The sequence below is a fragment of the Mus pahari genome, chromosome 23 (assembly GCF_900095145.1).
Source record: "Mus pahari chromosome 23, PAHARI_EIJ_v1.1, whole genome shotgun sequence".
Taxonomy (NCBI): Eukaryota; Metazoa; Chordata; class Mammalia; order Rodentia; family Muridae; genus Mus; species Mus pahari.
In genome coordinates, this window is record NC_034612.1 from 3,394,024 (window position 1) to 3,412,996 (window position 18,973).

Here is an 18,973-nt window from a genome sequence, read left to right on the forward strand (position 1 = left end):
CTCTACCTTGCCCCCATGCCTGCCTCTCCCTGTCTCCCGACAGCTGCTAATGAGTTCAGTGTCCCCAGATGTCCACTTGGCAACCACTTAAGGAAAAAATGTGTGGCGATATAAAGAACAAAGAGGGAGAGACTAAAGAGCCAGATCTAGAAACATCGTCAGCGAGGGAATGGCTGCGGGGACCAACAGCATGTTCCTCACTGATGTGTAAAATAGCTTCCTGGTTGCTCACATGAGGCAGATGAGCAGGGTGGCCTGGGGCATCTCTGTCCTCTACCCTTTCATTCAGTCCTCCAACAGTGTAACCAGGGAGTGGAGGAGAGTTGAGGCTGGTGGAAACGGTGTCTCTCTCCAGACAGGCTGAAACCCAGGTGGGCTCCTGGCTGGGGCCACGCTCTGCCCTAAAGATCTGAGGTCTGCAGAGTTGAGGGGATCCCTCAGAGTACCAGAGTGACTCCTGGCTTCTTCTCTTCATGGCACATAGGTGTGAAGGGTGTGGGTGTCCATGAGGCGCCAGCTTCAAGATGATCTTCCTATGGTGCTCGGGATAGAGTTTGGTTGGAGGGTCAGCTCCTAGCATGCAGGCAGTCCTGTGGTAGTCTCTGGCACTCTTTAAACAGGTGTGGTGTATACCTATAAACCAGCATTTGAGAGGAGGAGGAAGATTGGGAGTTCGAGGTCATCTTTGGCTACACGGTGAGATTGAGGCAGCCTGGGTTACATGAGACACTGCCTCAAAAGGGGGGAGGGGCTAAAATGTGATGATTGTGAAACCCACACATACACACTCACACACATGCATACTCACACTCATTCACATGCATGTTCACACTCACATGCACATTCATATTCACATACATACTCACACATGCACACTCACACTCACAACTCATACACATGCATGTTCACAGTCATGGACATTTGGATACACACACATACATGCTCGCACATGCATAATCACGCACAATCATACACATGCTCACACATTCACACACAAGCATACTCACATCCATGCATGTTCACACACACATGCACATTCATACACATACATATTCACACATGCACATTCACACACATGCACACATGTGGTCCTAGCAGGACCAAGGCAGGAAGGACTCCTGTGTCTGGCTCCACCCACTCTTCTCTGCCTCCTGACCTGGCTCTTCCTCAACTCTCCTCTACCTAGAGGATATCTACTTCCCCAGGCCTGCTGGGTCGAAGGCTGCTCCCTGGGGAAGCCTTCTTTGATCTCTCATCCTCTGTTACAGACTCCCATATCCCAGGACTCAGCAGAGTCCTCAAAATTCCTGAAAAACCCAAATGTGGGACCTCAGTGCAAGGGCTCAAGGGCTCCTCTCGTGTGCTTGGAGTTATGATCCCAAGGCAAGAGGCAGATGGAGGGTAGGAGTATGTCTGAGGTCCTGGGGTCCTCACAGCCTCCTTCCACTTACCAACTGTGTGTCTCAGAATGAGTTCATCAGTCACTCTGACACTCAATTCTTAGCTCTGTAAGACAACGCAGAACCTCACAGAATAATTGTGAGACTCAAATCAGTGTGTGAGTGTGTATGTGTATAAATGTGCATGTGTGTACATGTATGAGGGTGTGTATTGTGTGAGTGTGTATGTATGACTGTGCATATGTGTGTACATGTATGAGGGTGTGTATTGTGTGAGTGTGTGAATGTGAATGTATGACTATGCATATGTGTATGTGTGTTGTGTGTGTGTATGAATGTGCATGTGAGTGTGAACATGCATGTGTATGGGTGTGCACATGTGAGAGTGTGTGCATGTGTATGAATGTACATGTGAGTGTGAAGATACATATGTAATGAGTGTGAATGTGCATGTATATGTGAGTGTGCATGGTGTATGTGTATTAGTGTGCGTGTGTATGAATGTGCATGTGAGTGTGAACATGCATATATAATGAGTGTGAATGTGCATGTATATGTGAGTGTGCATGTGTGAGTATGTGTATTAGTGTGCATGTGTATGAATGTGCATGTGAGTGTGAAAGTGTATGTGTGTGAGTGTGCATGAGTGCATGTGTGAATGTGTATAAGTATATATGTAAGTTTGTTTATGAATGTGCATATGAGTATGAACATGCATGAGTGTCCATGTGCATGTATATGAGTGTGCATGTGAGCATGTTTTATGTGTATATGAATGTACATGGAATATGAATGCCCATGTGTATAAGTGTGCATGTGTATGAATATGCATGTGAATATTGTGAATGTACATATGGAGGGGCATGTGTAAGTGCTTATTAAACATTATTAATGTGAATTGCTGTTCTGTATCATGAGATACATACTCCAACTCCAGGCTTTGTCATTGTGTAGCCAATACAGCAGCTATGTACTGTTTTCCTCCTTGGTTCCCTAAAGGCAGACCATAGATTATATAGTCTTGTGTTCCTTTAAGTTAAATTTACTATATATGGATAGGATCATGCCACAGCATGCACATGGAGATCAATGGACAACTTTCAGGAATCAATTCTTTCCATCATGTGGGTTCCTGGGGACTGAACTTGAGTCATCGGGTTTGGAGGCAACCACCTTTCCCTGCTGAGCCATCTCCCTGGCCCTGTTCTGTATAACTGGAAGAACAGATGGACAGATGAACTGTTACAGTTTGGATGGAAGGATGGATGAGTGGATGGGTGTCCTGAAGGAAGATGACAGACTGACAGATGGAGGCAGAGACAGGCGGATTTCTGAGTTCGAGGCCAGCCTGGTCTACAAAGTGAGTTCCAGGACAGCCAGGGCTACAGAGAAACCCTGTCTCGAAATACCAATACCAAAAAAATAAAAAAGGGTGGATGGCTGGGTGGACAAACTAATGGGTGTGTAGAGGTTGAAGGTGTCAGATGGACAGACAGATGGATGCTTGGTGGCAGATGTGTATGGATTCTTGTGCTGTGGTCAATTATCAATTCCACATGCCTAGGAGGTGGTTGGTGTAGTAAGTGCTGAGTCCCAAGGATTGTGGTGGCAGACACCACCCAGAACCTCAGTGAAACTCCCGAGCTGCTGTGTGGCTTAAGAGGCCATTCCAGAGCCCCACTTCCACTGGTGATGGACAACTAGGTCTCCCTTGATTGGCTGAGAGCATCCTGTTCGCCCCCTGCTGGTAGCTATATGAAACAGCGTTGCCCAATAGTCAACCTACATCCACGCCTCCCTTCTGCAGATGGCCCAGAGTAGGGTACTCAACTTTTCTTACCCGTGAGCCCTCTCCAAGGCCACTGTGTGACAGCAGAGATGTAGCTGGAAAGCCAGAACATTTCAACACCTCCCAGGAAAATTTGAGTTCCTAACCATCAGGCCCTCTCAGAAAGCCCTGACCAGGGGACGTGGCAGCAGTCGATGGAACAATATGGGCTCTTGCTTTGAGGCTGTCTCTGAATTGTCAAAGCAGTGTCCAGAGTGTTTGTGGAGAGATGATGTCAAAAAGGGTTAAGAACTGTGGTTTGTCCAAGCAAGATGGTACCTAGCTGTAATCCCAGCACTTTGGAGGTAAAAGCAGGAAGAATGGGAGTTCAGGATAGCCTCAGCTAGAGAGCAAGTTTGAATCTAGCCTGGGCTACATGGAATCCTCTCTAAAAAAAAAAAAAAAAAAAAAAAAAAAAAAAAAAAAACCCAAAACCCCAAAGGTTTTAAATTGCAGTGCTCCCAGCACTTGGGAGGCAGAGGCAGGTGGATTTCTGAGTTCGAGGCCAGCCTGGTCTACAAAGTGAGTTCCAGGACACCTAGGGCTATACAGAGAAACCCTGTCTCAAAAAAACAAAAAACAAAAACCTTAATTAAATTGCAGTGCTACCCCACTCATCCTGGAAGCCCTCCCTTCCCTCACCTGTAAAATACGAGAGAATAAATGAGATTATATTCTATAGAGGACGCTCAGCCCAGAGCTGGCCACCTGGAAGCCCACAGCCAATGCCGATCGCACAGATGTGTTGCTTACTAAGCCTGCTTCCCTCCCTTCCCATCTCCCACTCAGGCAGAGATGATGGCCCATAGATTTGATTTCTGCATTAGAACACAAGCCCTTGGGAGGTGTGTCCTATCTCAGCACCTCAGTTATAGCTGGAACACAGCTGGTCTCCTTAGAGGAGCCATAGGAATGAATTTGGGCTCAGCAAAGACTCGAGGTTTTCTTTGGCCTTAAGAGAACCCACACATCCGTACAGGTTTGATAAAAGTTTGTATACAAGGGAGGGGCAGGCAGCTAGGACCTCTGCCTTGCTGGCGGCTTCTACATACAAATTCAACCAATTGGGGAAAAAGCCTGGGGCTGGGGACATGGCTCAGTTGGGTGAAGGATTGGTCACACAAACATGGGCACCTGAACTCAGTGATGGGAGGGCAGAGGCAGGAGGATGCACGGAGCTCACTGGCCAGGCAGTGTTGCCAAACTAGCTTCCAGTTTTATTGAAAAGATCCTGTCTCAAAACACAATGGGAGTGACCAAAGAAGTTACTCAACATTGACCTCTGGCCTCAACACACACTTATAACACACACATGCACACACACACAGATTCACACAGGTACACACTCATAACACACACATACATACACACACATATATACATACATACACAGACACATACATACACACGTATATACATACATACCAGAGACACAGAGACACACACTCATAACACACACATACAGACACAGAGACATACATACATGTATACATACATGCACACACTCATGTACATACAAATATCCATTTATACACACATACATGCATACATACATACACACTGACTCATACACACATACATGCCAGAGACACACAAATACATACATGTACATACAGACACACATGTACATACCAGAGACACTAATACATACACAGACACATATAAAAACACACACATACATACCACAGACACATACAAATACATACACAAACACACATACCAGAGAAACACAAACAAGTACCCACTGGGTCCATACTGAATGTACATTAAAGTCCTTTTATGCCATTATTTTCTAAGTACTTTGTAACAACAATTCCTGAGCACTGAGAATTGCATTAGGTGTTCTAGGCCATGTGAGCATGTGAGATGTTTGGAGACCCACCGGAGGATGTGTGCCCATCCTATACAAACCCCAGACTCCAGCCCAGTAATTGAAGCGCCCCAGCTCCAGTGCGGCAGAGAGTGAAGGCGGGGTTCTGCACTCCTGGGGGCCACACAGCCCAGCTCTCAAAGAGCTTCCAGCCCTGTCTGGGCCTCGGCACAACCCCTTGATGTTGCTCGGGACCTCTTTCCATTCCGGGCTTTGGTGGTGGTGGTGGGGCTCATGCCTGTGTCTGCTGTTTTACAGGTGGTCGGTAGCCCGGTGGCCTGAAGCTTGACCAATGGAGTCCTTCCAGCACGTGTCCCCAGAAGGTGGCACACAGCTTGGCCACCCGTTGGAGATAGAGAAGAGGCCAGCACCAGAGTTCTCCGTGAACTAATCAGACTCAACAGCCCAAGGGGCCAAGAAGGGGTCCCTCCCCCAATCCTTGTCACCAGAGTTCTTTAGCCACACTCTGGGTGAGGAACAAACTGTGAGGAATGGAGACCGCATCCTGTAAGTCCCCTTTCTTGACCTTGGGATTCCAGCAACCTTTGTCCTTGTAACCTCTGGACTAGTCGTCTGGCTTGATTTCCTGCTACAGTGTCTCTGTGGAGAAATCAGAGCACCAAGCCCTCGAGGTTTCATTCCTGAGCTGTCCGGAGAAGCCACGCCCTCCACGCCCCTTCCCAGCCATCCACCCAGCCAGCCCCAAGCGAGCAAGTCCGGAATGATCCTGCTATGGCCAAGCTCTGGTTCAAGTTCCAGCGGTGTTTCCGGTATTTCCGCAGGAAGCCCGTGCGCTTCTTTACCCTGCTGGCAATCTACCTGACCGCCGGGAGCCTTGTCTTCCTGCACTCGGGCTTCGTGGGTCAGCCCGCGGTGCCCCAGAGCCAGGCCAGCCCCGCAGCGGGGAGCCCGGTAGAAGGAGCTGAGCTGCCTTTCCTGGGTGACTTGCACCTGGGCAGAGGTTTCCGGGACACGGTGGAGGCCTCCAGCATCGCACGCAGGTACGGACCCACATTCAAGGGCAAGGACACCAGCGAGAGAGCCAAGCTAGGCGACTACGGAGGAGGAGCCTGGAGCCGAGCCCTCAAGGGGAGGGTTGTCCGGGAGAAAGAGAAGGAAAAGGAGGAGGAGAAAGGTAAGCTCCTGGAGGGATTGAGGGAGAATACAGACACCAACGTAGAAATAACAGCCACGAACTGGTCTCGGAGCTCCAGACACACGTGAATGTAGGGAAATTGGTCCTGTCGTCCATAATCAGTGAATTGCTCCTTAATTGGCAAGTTCCATTTGAACCCCACACTTGCCTTGGTTTAGAATCCCACTGCTTGTTAAACACACAGCAACTCCAGAATCAGGGTTCCAGAGCATCGAACCATTGTCCCAGGATCCGCGGTGAGCACTTGACATGTGCAGAATCAGCGCCCACAGTGCTGAACAGAGCCTCCTACCCTTCCTGGTGTAAAGACAGGGAGGCAGCTGGGCAGGGTGGTGAATACTGACATCCCTGAAGAGGCTGAGCTGGGAGGCCTTGGGGCTAGCCTGCGCTATATAATGAAATTCTGTCTCAAAGAGAGAGAGAGAGAGAGAGAGAGAGAGAGAGAGAGAGAGAGAGAGAGAGAGAGAAAGAGAAAAGACACCAAGACACCGGGAGACCAGGATTAATGGCAGCTACTTAGCAAAGCAAAGCTAAAGCCATGCTAAAGAATTCTTGTCCTGCAGATGATACTCCAGGCACTAATACTGTCCTGGTGAGGGGAGGAGTCAGAGGCTAGAGGCTAGTCCTGGGCTAAATAAGGAGACAGTGTTCCAGGCACTAACACTGCCTTGGGTAAATTTCCAGTGCCTTGCGTATTCTCAGTCTTTTATACCCAAAAAAATTCTGATTACTGGTACAGATCACAGGCTAGAACGGGATACAGATGAGCCCATTCCTGTTTCACAGATGTGGACGGCTGGGGCGGGGGCAGGGGTGGGGATGAGGGGAGTAGCTCAATTAATGGAGCATTTCCCCACCATGCATGATCCTCAGGGGTTCAGTCCCCAGGCAGGGTAGTGCACACCCGTAACCCCAGCACTACAGAGGTAGAAAAAGGACTCGAAGTTCAAGGTCATTCTTAGCCACATAGAAAACTGGAGGTCAGAATAGGCTAGGAGAGCCCGTCTCACAGACGAGCAAATGGGACTGGACAGACGGCAGGTCAGAGATCAGATGCGTACTGTTCTTGTAGAGACTCAGCGCCATTCCCAGCACCCACGTCAGGTGGTACACACCTACCTGTAACCCCAGCTCCAGGGCGGGGAATCTTACGCCTCTGGCACATAGCCACCAGCACACGTACAAATAATTTAAAATGAAATCAAGAGCCAGATGTGGAAGTGTGGGGGGCTTGAGAGGTAAAGATGCCAGTTCAGGGTTTCACGGCTGTTGTCAATATAACCTGGGGTTTAAGTCCCATCTATCCAGATGCCTGGCTTTCTCCGAAGGTATCCCCTCTCCACTGGCAGGTACTATGTGACCAGCAGGCTGGGGAAACCTGTCAGAGCCACAGCTCACAAGATTACAGTGGGAGGATGTGGGGGGGGGAAACCTGTTGAGGATGGGGGTGAGAGGATTGGTCTCCCAAGCCTTTGTGTGCCACAGGAAGCTCTTCTCCACCCCTGGAAGGCACAGGAATCACAGAAGGACCCATCCTAGGGACAGGGACAGGTGCCCCTGCCCCAGTCCCAGCCTGAACCTGGCACAGACGCTGTCTAGAAGGCTCTTACCATCTTCTCCTGTGAGAGAGCCCAGAGCTCACAGAGACAAGAAGACAAAACAGGCTGGGGGCCTTGGCCTAGGATTCCAGCCCCACCTTAGCCATCTGTGTGATCCAGACAATGGCTTGACCTTCTAGACCCCAATTTCCACACCTATCTCAGAGGCCTAACAGTGGCTCCCTTCCAGGCAGACCTGAGAGCCCGATGAGGCATGGATCCGGCAAGGATCTGGCAATGCATCTGAGACAGAACTAGCAGTTAGCAATGCTCAGGAAGTGCCCCCGGGGTCTTCTCAGGGGACAGCCATCTCTTATAAATGAGAGGCTGGTCTGTTAGAGAAATCACTGCTCTTTCCACATTAGGCCCTCAGATTCCACCTCTGACCACTCCAAACAACACCCATCCTTTAAAGTTCCCAAAGTCCCTGCTAGCTTGTTCCTTAAGTTCTCAGATCCCCCTCTACACTGCAGCCTTCTGTCCCTGCTATGCACAGAGCATCTTCCTGCTCTTTGCCTCAGGAGCTCAGTCCTACAGCCTACTGACTCTTTCCCCACACGGCTCCCCACAGCTCCTTTTTTGGAGCCTGTCTCTCGTAGCCACTTTCCAGAGTGACCTAACCAGTTCCATCTGGTGCATGGGTCACAGCCACACTCCCTGAAGCCATGCACATCACCATTCAAAGGCATTTTGCTCAAACAGCTGGGTCTCTGCACGCTCTGCTCCAGGGGGGCAGGGATATTCCAGTCTTTGCCAGCTCAACCCGTCAGCACCTGGGACAGCGCCAGGTGCTTGCTCCGGCTGCACCCAGAGGATGCATGAGTGGCAGACCGGGCAAATGAATGTGTGACTATCCCTCTGCCAGGGGACCTCCCGATTTCTGCTTTGTCCAGCTCCAGTACTCTGCTGCTTCTAAGTCTGATCAGATGCGTGTCACAGGACACACAGTACATATGATGACGTGCCTGTGAGATATGAGAACCAACACAGTCAGCTCTCCATAGCTGAGTGTTCATACCCAGGGATTCAGCCTACCACAGATTAAAAACAATAACAACAACAACTAAGAAAAATGTATTTGTAAGGAACACACACTGGCTTTCCCCTTGTATTTCCAGAGTTCACACTGTGTTAGGGGCTAAAGTCATTTAGAGAGAACTGCTAAACATGAGAGGGAGGAGAGGTCTGAGTTCTATGCAAATCCTGTACTTTGTCAACATGTTGGGGATGCTGGACCCCACCCCTGTGGGATACTGAGAGACCGTCACATGGCCACTACAGCTGTCAGCAGTAACAACATTGTTTATTGAGCGCCTGTTCCATGCTTGCTCCTGTTCATTTCCTGCTCGTGGCTTAGAACAGAGCGGTCTGCACATGTGCCTGGCTCACCCTCTGGATCTCGAGGTCACTTAGTAGCTGCTCTGTTGACAGTACCGGTGCTAACCATTGAGCAGCCGCTGTGGGCTGGACCACATAGGATTGATTCATTGCTTTAACTAGCACTGCTCCATAAATTGGAGGCTGTTTTGGTCCACGTTTTACATGGTAAGACAGAATTCAGAGAGCAGTGGCTTGCCCTGGTTACAGAGGTTGCTGGATAAGTGAAGTTATTGGCTTCCAAAGCATGCGTGCCTTCTTCTCAATGATCAAAAAGCCCATCAGTTGACCTTATACATGTGCTATGAAATAGATAGATAGATAGATAGATAGATAGATCGATCCTCAAGCTCCGGGCTCTCAGCAGGAAGCCCCGGAGGCAGGCAGTGTCATTAGGAAAACACATCCTGTCTGTTGATGGAGTTATTTGAGGTTCAGCACCTTAGATCAGCACTGCCAAAATCAAAATGCTTTTCTGGCCTGCTAATGAACCCTGGCTCCCTCCCAGGCTGCCAGTGCCCTGCTGGACGTAGGCATGTGGGACCGAGAGCCAGGCACTGCCTGTGAGTGGCTTCGCGACTCCATCTTACCAGGATGGAAGGAATATAGGAGCAGAAACCTAAGGAACACCTGATGTTAGCTGCAGTGTGCACACGCGTGTGTAAAGTGTTCAGCCCATACATGTGTGTGCATTCACACATGCACACATACTGGAACATTCACCTTACCCACAAACATACATACATATTTACAGTCAGGAACATCAACACACTGTGAGCATGCATACACTCAATACATATGTGCATATATTATATGTGTAAATATATATGCACACATGTCCACTCTCATTTGTTTCTCTATTCCATCCGTGGGTGCCACACACTCTGTCCAGTGTCCTCCTTTCATTTGGTCACATGGTCGTCATCTTACACGGCTTACAAGGTTTGGGGCTACCTTCTTCCCGTTGACTGCATCGCCTCCTGGGTGTCTGTCACAAGGCCATAGTCTGAAGCGCTGGACAGGGGCTGTGCACAAGACAGAACTCACCTCAAATAACCCAGGGAAGAATTTTTATCTCACTTGTTGGAGAGGATAATGATGTCTGCAGGAGTCCAGCTCTGTGCCTAGGTGCTACAAACCCAGACCTGGCTAGCGTCAGCACAGTGGGATACCTCAGAATCCTCTCACAACAGCACAGAGAAAAACATGCTTGCTCTCAGCTACCCTCTTAGCAAACGGCCTCTGTCAGAGAGAAGGAACTTCTGTGGAAAGATAATGGGGGGGGGGCAGACGGAAAAGTAAGACAAGAGAAGAATTAGGTGTAGGAGAGGAGGTCCTCACGTGCTGGAGATAAAGCCACAGCTATTTCAGCGATCCCTGGGGTCCCGGATGGAGTGCATGAACTCAACCATAAAACTCGCCATTGTGTGGCCTGTGACTGGGTCCCTGTCTTACATACCTGCCCTGCCCTGCCTCTGAGAGGGTTCTGCCTGGGAAGGAGGCTGGGGAGGGCCCAGTGGTTGGCAGTCACAAGGCTGAGCTCAAACTTGGCAGTGCTGTGACATTCCAAGGATAGGAGCCAGATAGGCTGGCATCGGAGGAGCCACCAGGTCCTGCCTTGATGTTGACTCCACTGGGCAATGGTATGTGACGTGCCAATGTTCAGTGTCTCCAGAGGACCTTGTGTCTCTCTTCCTTTGACAGATGAGGCAGTGTTCCTTCAGCAGGTGTGTATACAAGCTGCGTGGGGCAGATCTCAGTTTAATACTAGCTTGGGGAGGGCCAGAGGGAGTCACACAGCATTCAGTAGTTCAGATAGACCTCTGGGTTCCCGAAGCTCTGGGTGCCATCTCCCCCGCACCCCCACCATGCATCACACCTTACAAACTGAAAAAGGAGCCTCTGCCATAGTGAGCGTGTTATTTCAAACTAAAAGTCCAGGTTTTCGGGAGAGAGGCCTGTGCTCCAATCCTGACCGTCGCCACAGGAGCACACTCTCTGGTTCTCCATCCTGGTGTCTGAGGAGAATGGAGAAACCCCCAAGGTCCTGCCTCAAAAGCAGAAGCCTTGGAGGAGATGGAGCTGGGCTTGGGTTTGGCCTGACACCCTCCTTGTGGGTGGATTCAGCAATTCCATGGGCCGTAGTAACTGTGTATGTGTCCGGCCCTGGGTTTTACCGGAAACAGAAATAAAGACGCGGATGCTCAATCCTTTAGCCAAGGCCCGGAACGAAGGGTGTGGGTGGCCCTGCCCCGTGCCCCGAAGCACCCTAGCAGATGAGGCTCTTGTCTGAGGCAGGAGGTATTTAGGATGTTCAGCAAGACCAGAGGCCAGCAGGACCCTCCAGAGCTGTCACCAGTGATAGGCTCGTGTGGGGCTGGGGCAGCAGAGCTCCCTCTGAAGCCAGACTCTTGTCTGAAGAGCCATCACGGCTGTTGTGTGAAGCAAGTTGAAGCTGCCAGGATGAAGACTGGTGTCCGCAGAGTGGACAACCACCATGCGTGATGGGGAAACAACCTCCCGCAAGCCCTGCTCCCCAGGAAAGGACAGGGGCTGGCAGCCCCCTAGGCAGAGGACGTGTCACCTGTCATTGAGGTTTTCCTGGTCATCCCCTGGGAAGGCCATTTGATCCCAGAACCTGGCTGGACCCCACTCTTCCAAGGGAGGGGCAGAAAGAGCCAGTGTGGGTCCCATAGACCTGCATTCAGATCTTCATTCAGCTTTTAGCTCTGAGCCTCTCCTCTCTAGACCTCTGTAAGGGCAGGAGAATGCCAGATCTTTCCAGTGTATGGGCAGGCATATCCCAGACATGCAGATCTGGAGCCAGGCTGCATGTGTGTCCAACTCTGGCTTTGATTATACAAACTGTGTTACCCTGAACAGATGGCAACCTCTCTGGACCACAGAGTAGAGATAATGTCCTCACAGAGTCTTGGTGAGGATTCAGTAAGTGATGTGTATCAAGCACTGACTATAACTCATGTCCAGATGTTGGGAAAATGTTAAGAAAAAAAAAAAATAAGCCCTGTAGAATCAGAGCTGGGGAGTGACCGTGGCAAGTGAGGGGGAACCTTGAACTCTCCAGGTGCGGTGAGACCCTTGAGGCAGGCCGTCAAGGAGTGCAAGGTTCTAGACCTTCCACAGTCACTAAAACATGACTTATCCTGAGTGAAGTAGGGCTCCTTCTGGGCCACAGGTGTGGCCCCAGTGTTCAGTGTCACCAGGAGACCCTGAACATGGCTGTGGCCCAGGGAAAAGAACCCCTCCTGTGCCCTGTCTTCAGAGTCTGCGGCTTCACCTCACTACTTCCCACTGCCCTGACTGGCCAAGACCCAGAAGTCCCCATCTCTTGGGAATCAGGTGCTACACACTTGGCAAAGCCACACAGACAGGGAGGGGCCTGGGCCACCTCCTGCAGCCCTCGGGCTTCATCCTCAAGTACATTTGACTCTTCCTCTTTCCCCACAGCCAAGTACATCGGCTGCTACCTGGACGACACCCAGAGCCGGGCCCTGCGAGGTGTGTCCTTTTTCGACTACAAAAAGATGACAGTCTTCCGTTGCCAGGACAACTGTGCTGAACGGTAGTGCCCCGTGCCCCAACGCTGCCACCATATCCCCAGACATGTCCCATCCAACCCTTTCTGCCAGGTGTTCCTTCAATAGTGTTGTTTGCCTTGGCTTGTCAGAGGGTCACTGGGGGAATGTAGAAAGAAAGGATTGCAAGAATGATTGACTAGTGTGTATGCCCGTGTGTACACGTAAACATGTGTCTGCATATGTGTGCGCACATAAGCATGTATGTACATACATACAAATGTGTAGATACATGTTTATATACATGTCTTCATGTGTGTACATGCATGTGTATATATGTACGTGTGTCTGCATATATGTGCACATGCATGTGTGTACATAAACGTGTGTACACACATATAAGTGCATATGTACATGTTTGTGAATGTGTATGTCTGCATATGGATGAGCATACACATGTATGCAGATGAGCATGTGTGTACACACATATATAAATATATATACATGTTTGTGTACATGTATGTCTACATGTATGTGAGTATGACCGTACAACTATATGGAGTGTGTCGAGGAGCAGGCTTGTAAGGTATGGTGTGCGTGGTCAGCTGGTTACGTGAGTGAGCTTAGTCTGGACAGATGATTGATTGTCTCTGAGATGTGGTGGCTGTGTGATCACAAGTCTTGGCATCCTCGTGCCTCAAGCTCTGCAGTCACTGGAATTGCAGGCCTGTGTCATCGTGCCTGGTTTTAAACTCCACCTCTTAATGCAGTTTACAAACACCCTGTGGGCCCCGAGCTCTCCCAAGCCAGGAGATGTCAGCTGACATGCAAGCCCCTTCCCTGACTGGAAGCTGCTGAGCATTCTCTCGAGCCATGTTCCTCCTCCTCAGCCTTCATCCCGTCTGCCTGAGACACAGGCTTGTCTCCAGTTTCAGAACTGACGGCGTGCTTTCCTTGGGAAACGCTGCTTCTGTCCGTGGGTTCCGTTGTAGGAGAGGGTCCCGAGAGATGTCTGGGGACAGGGACGTGGAGCAGGTCCTGCCAGTGAGATTCCAAGAGGCTCTGTCATGTCAGCTGCTCTTGCTTCATCCTCTGAGAGGAACAGGTGAATGGGGCAGAGCTAATGTCACCAAGTCACCAGGGCACGTACAGCCATAAATCTGGGTGGCTCCCCCATCTACCCAGCACCACATCAGGATCTGGGAGAAAGCGGTTGCCACCAGCATTTCCTCTGTCAAGGGACGTTCTGGCAGGCTGCTCTCTGAGGAGCCCTCGTGGCTCTGGGAGCACGGTGAGCAGGAGGCTGGCAGGGCTCCCCACTCCCTGAATTCTCAGCCAGAGCCCGCAGCCTCCTTCCATGTGTTTAGATCGGTGTCCACCGAGTGACCTTTTTAGGAAAAGATTCCACGGCTAGGAAAAAATAGCACGTCCTGACAGCCTCTGGAATTTTGTTTTTCTTTGTTTGGAGGAAGAAATTTTCTTCTTGGCTGGGTGTGTGAGGTTGGTTTTGTAGCCTGCCAGAGGGATCCAAGTGCCCTGGCTCCTCCCCCCTTCTTCAGTGCTTCCCAAGGGACCTGGCAATGAGGTAATAGGTTCCTGGAAGGTGGAGGTTGGGTTCTTCAAAGGTGGAAGGGGAGGGGAGAGGGGCAGGGTGGTGGTTGTGGGTGTGTGCTCAGGATTGGGTGTGGGTATGGCTGTGTATGTGCGTAGCTGTATGGGTGTGTGTGTATGTGTGTGGCTGTGTATGTGTATTGCATAGCTGTATGGGTGTATGTGTGCATAGCTGTATGATGTGTGCATAGCTGTATGGGTGTGTGTGAGAGAGTATTTAAACATGTGAGTATGTAAGAGTATATGTGTGCATGTATACATAGGTTTGCATGAGTGAATGTCTGTATATGAGTGAGAGTATCAATGTGTATCTATGAATGTATGTGTGTGCATGTATCATGTGTGAATGTGAGTGTCAATATGGACATGAAGGATGTAAAACATCAGGCAGTGATGAGGGCTGTTGGATAACCCCAGGATGTTCTCCATGTCCCCAGGGATCTCTGACTCCTCACCCTCTGTGACCCCCAGCAGGGTGACCTGCCCTATGGAGTAGGCATGACCCCATCCCTCCTCCATCCCTACCCTCCACCTTTTGTCCTTGCTCTGAAGTCTCCATTGCTTTCAATCCTTGGTCTCCATGCCCCCTGGAGTGTCCTGTCCCCTGGGGTCTCCCTGGTGCTGTTGCCCTGCCTGACAGCAGCTCCCCCCTCCCCACCCCCAGGGGTTACCTGTATGCTGGGCTGGAGTTCGGTGCCGAGTGCTACTGTGGCCACAAAATCCAGGCAGCCAACGTGAGCGAATCGGACTGTGACATGGAATGCAAAGGGGAGCGGGGCAGTGTGTGTGGCGGCATCAACCGTCTTTCAGTCTACCGGCTGCAGCTGGCTCAAGAGTCTGCCCGAAGGTGTACGTGAGTCCACCCCACCCCTCTGCTGTTGGGCCTGAGGGTCCCTGATGGTCTTGCCCTCAGTGTCTGCCCTGTGCCTTCTGTGGGCACATCATTCCAAGGGCACAGTAGGCTTTGCCTCCCTCCTGAGCAACCACTCCAGCCCTTAATCTTCCAATGTCCCTGCTCTCCTCTGCCCCACTGAGTCTGGACCTGATCTTGGCCCGTCTCTTTCCGAGACGAGATTGTCTGCACTACCTGGGGCAAGGTGGTAGCCAAGACCATGAGAGCATGAAGCCCTTGTCCCTTTCTGAGCTCATGATTCGGGCTAGCTCACATCATCTTCATGGTGACCCCTGAAATAGGCAGAAGGAGAGCTATGCCTCGTGGCACAGGCCTGGCATTCCTGCTACTGGGGAGGCAGCAAGTCAAGGGCAGCCTGGGCTACAGAGGACGCTTGAGGCCAGCCTGGGCAACATAGTTAGAACCAGTCTCAAAACAGGTTTAAGGGTTGTTTGGGGGGGGGTCACTGGAAATGTAGCTCAGTGGTAGAGTACTTGTCTGTCATGCACAAGGTCCCTGGGTCAGTCTCTAGGACCACAAAATAAAAAGGAAAAAAGGGAGGGAGGGGGAGGGGGGAGGAAGAAGGAAAGGAAAGGAAAGGAAAGGAAAGGAAAGGAGGGGGAGGGAGGGAGGGAGGGAGGGAGGGAGGGAGGGAGAAAGGGAAAGAAGGAAGAAAGGGGGAGGGAAGGAGAGAGGGGGAGGGAAGGAAGCACTGCTTTTAGACACCCCCATCTGAGGTGAGAAACCTGACTTAGCCACAAAGCCCAAGAGCAGTGAGGGATCTTCTCCAGTTCAGACTTCCCTGCTCTGCTCTTTCTGGGAAAAATCTGCAGTTTGCACACCATGGAGAGGACGTGTGGGGAGAGGCAGGAGACATCTCTTCTGTGGGTCATCGCCCCACTACCCTTCCCAAAGCCTTGGCCTCCAGAGTAGCCGGGATGGCAGGCCTGAGGTACGAGGCACAGCTGGGTTCCCTCAGGCCATTCCAGGCAGCCGCTCCATAGCTCCCACCCTCTGTACAGTGAGACAAGAACACACGGGTGTGTTTGACTGCGGCTCCACACCTGCCTGTAGGGGTGGGACATCTTCTCGGTGGGTGTCTCCATCACAGTGCATGGCTTGAGATCCTGGGCCTTGGTAGTAGCATCCTGCAAGCTTTGCCCCGAAGTGAACAGGGTTGAGCGTGTCACTGATTTGCAAATGTGCCAGTTGTACCTCGGGTCACGTCTGAAGGTCGGGGGGGGGGGGGCTGGCAAAGTGCAGAGGTGGGAAACCTTAGCTGGAGAAAGCCGGCGCCTCGGGCTTGGTTCTGACCCTCGGTGCTACTCGGGTCTAACAAAATGGCAGACTGCCCATCCCCACGGTTGGCCTCATTTGTATGGATAATCAAGTGCTGATGGTGCTGGCACTTTGGCCACCAGAAGAGACAGCCTCGAGCGTCGCAGGCACTGATGGGACACGGCTGCTGACGGTGGATGCAGCCGGGATGGTGGGAGAGATTTAGGGGGTTGTGTCTTGCTAGCCGGATCATCGGAGAGGCAGCCGCTTCTGATTCTCTGGTGTTGCATTTAAATCAAAAGCTCCTCAGCTGGATGCAGCTGTGTGACACACACTGATGGTGGAATCTCCTGTGTGAGGAGGTCTTTATACAAACAGGGAGGACGGAGCAGCAGGGATGCGTTCTCCCGCTCAGTCTGCATATCTCTGTGGTAGTAAAGGTCCCCCGGGTGGAGCAACGCACTGCCCAAGAAAAAGCTTCTTTATGTGGTGCTATATGCAGAAGGAGAGGAGGCTGTTTCTATTGAGAAACTGTGCACCCTCTAGGTCAGTGGTTCTCGACCTTCCTAATGCTGTGACCCTTTAACACAGTCCTTCCTGTCATGGTGACCCCCCCAACCATAAAATTATTTTCATTGCTACGTTATAACTGTAATTTTGCTGCTATGAGTCATAATGGAAATGTCTGGTATGCAGGATATCTGATATGTGACCCCCCCCGGAAAGGGTTATTATGCCCCCAAAGGGGTCACGACCTACAGGTTGAGAACCACTGCTCTAAGGCGACCAGAGATGTTTCCAGTGTTGGTGTGCAAGTCGTGAAGCCTTCCACAGGAGAACTAAAGGAAAGCCAAGCTTTACTGTGAACCTCAAGGCTGCTTCCCTGAGACTAGAATGGAGGTAGTGTGGGTAGGAAGGCAGCTGGTTGACCAGATGTCCAGCCGAGATGCCTGCTGGGCTGCTCCTTGCCAGCAGCGCAGTGTGTGGAGATTCTGAAGCAGGGTGCCGTGTGCTCTCATGTAGACTCGATGCAGGAGGTGCGGCCACTCTTCCCAGGAGGCCACAGTCCTGGGGTGACAGTTGGATGCCAGCTGGTTTGATTCAGCCTTGGGGGAGAGCCAAGGGGAGACTGGAGTGGAATCTTCTTCTCAGGAGGGTTGAGGTGAGCAATCGACCATCATTCATCCAGACTCAGCAAATGCCTTGTTAGAAGCAGCTTCCTCGAGTCTCCATCGTAAACTTATGGAAACGGGTGTGTGTGTGTGTGTGTGTGTGTGTGTGTGTGTGTGTGTGTGTGTGTGCAGAGAGCAGAAGTAGCTCTGTGGAACACCCTGGGAGACACCGCAGAAGGGAGCGCATTTGGTGGGGGTTCCTCAAATGATAGGTTAAGCTTTGCCTGGTAGAGAAGGGAAGGACTTGAAACTTCCTGCCACGACCAAGGACCCCAGGAATATCTAAACATGAGGAGCCGGACGTAGAAAAGTCTGTAGGCAGATCAGACATGGTGACGGGCACAGCTTCCTGGTGCCTTCTGGGAACTGAAGGTGGCTGGAAACAGGTTTTGACACCCAGTTGGAACAGCTCCACTTCTGCAAGGACTCAGCTTCAGCCTGTCTCCTCCTTCCCGTGACCCCTAACCCCTGACTCCCTTTCCTGTCTCCTGGCTCTAAGATTTATATCATCTCTTCTGCTTTTGTCCTGACTCCAAAATACCTTTGACTCCCACACCTGTGATCTGCATAAACAACTCAGAGAGGTGTCGTCTAAGTCGCTGGCTCCAAAAGGTGTCATCTAAGTTGCTGGCTCTTGGCAAACATAGATGACCTGAACACCCTTTCCAGGAAATGAAGAGGATAGAAACAAGACTCCATTTGCAGAGCTCCTTGAGAACTCGCAGAGAACACTTCCAATCAAAAGGTCCTACGGGGGCATTTATTTCCTGAGCACCACCCTGGTGGACCCTTGAGGAGGTCACTAGTTCCTACAGTAATGAAGACATTCAGAGGTGGGCTGGGCCAATCTCTGCAGGTGCCCTGCCTTCCTGCCTTGACACAGACTCCAGGGCACACAGATTCACTCTTGGTACATACAAAAGAAGCAAGAAATGGACTGTCTTTCTTGGAGAGATTACAGTTGTCATAACAGTTTGCTAAATGTACGGTGGAGTTTAGCTTCCTTTCCCCGCAGGGACAGACCAGCTGGTGGTGGAGAGAACTTTGTGATTTTATAGGTCACAGGAGAGTGTGTCTGTCTGAAGATGCTTGCAGGATTTGGGGTGGAGAGGATCCAGAGAGCTGTCTGTGCCTTCTGCAGAGAGATTCCCCCCCCCCCCCCCCCAGGTCCCATAGGCTTGTCCAAAATAAGTCTATGGGGCCATACCTAAACATAGCAAAATAAAAATACATTTAACCCAACTTCTAAAGTCGT

At 51.0% G+C, this 18,973-nt stretch overlaps 1 protein-coding gene across 1 annotated transcript in view; it reads left to right on the top strand.

Annotated features, from left to right (window-relative positions):
- Wscd2 (WSC domain containing 2) overlaps window positions 1-18,973 on the top strand; it is a 90,078-nt gene that overhangs the window by 45,196 nt on the left and 25,909 nt on the right. The window contains exons 2-4 of the mRNA XM_021186873.2: window positions 5,357-6,233; window positions 12,698-12,812; window positions 15,041-15,225. Of these exons, the coding sequence (XP_021042532.1) occupies window positions 5,831-6,233; window positions 12,698-12,812; window positions 15,041-15,225 (703 nt within the window). The 5' untranslated portion in view covers window positions 5,357-5,830. The remainder of the gene's footprint in view (window positions 1-5,356; window positions 6,234-12,697; window positions 12,813-15,040; window positions 15,226-18,973) is intronic.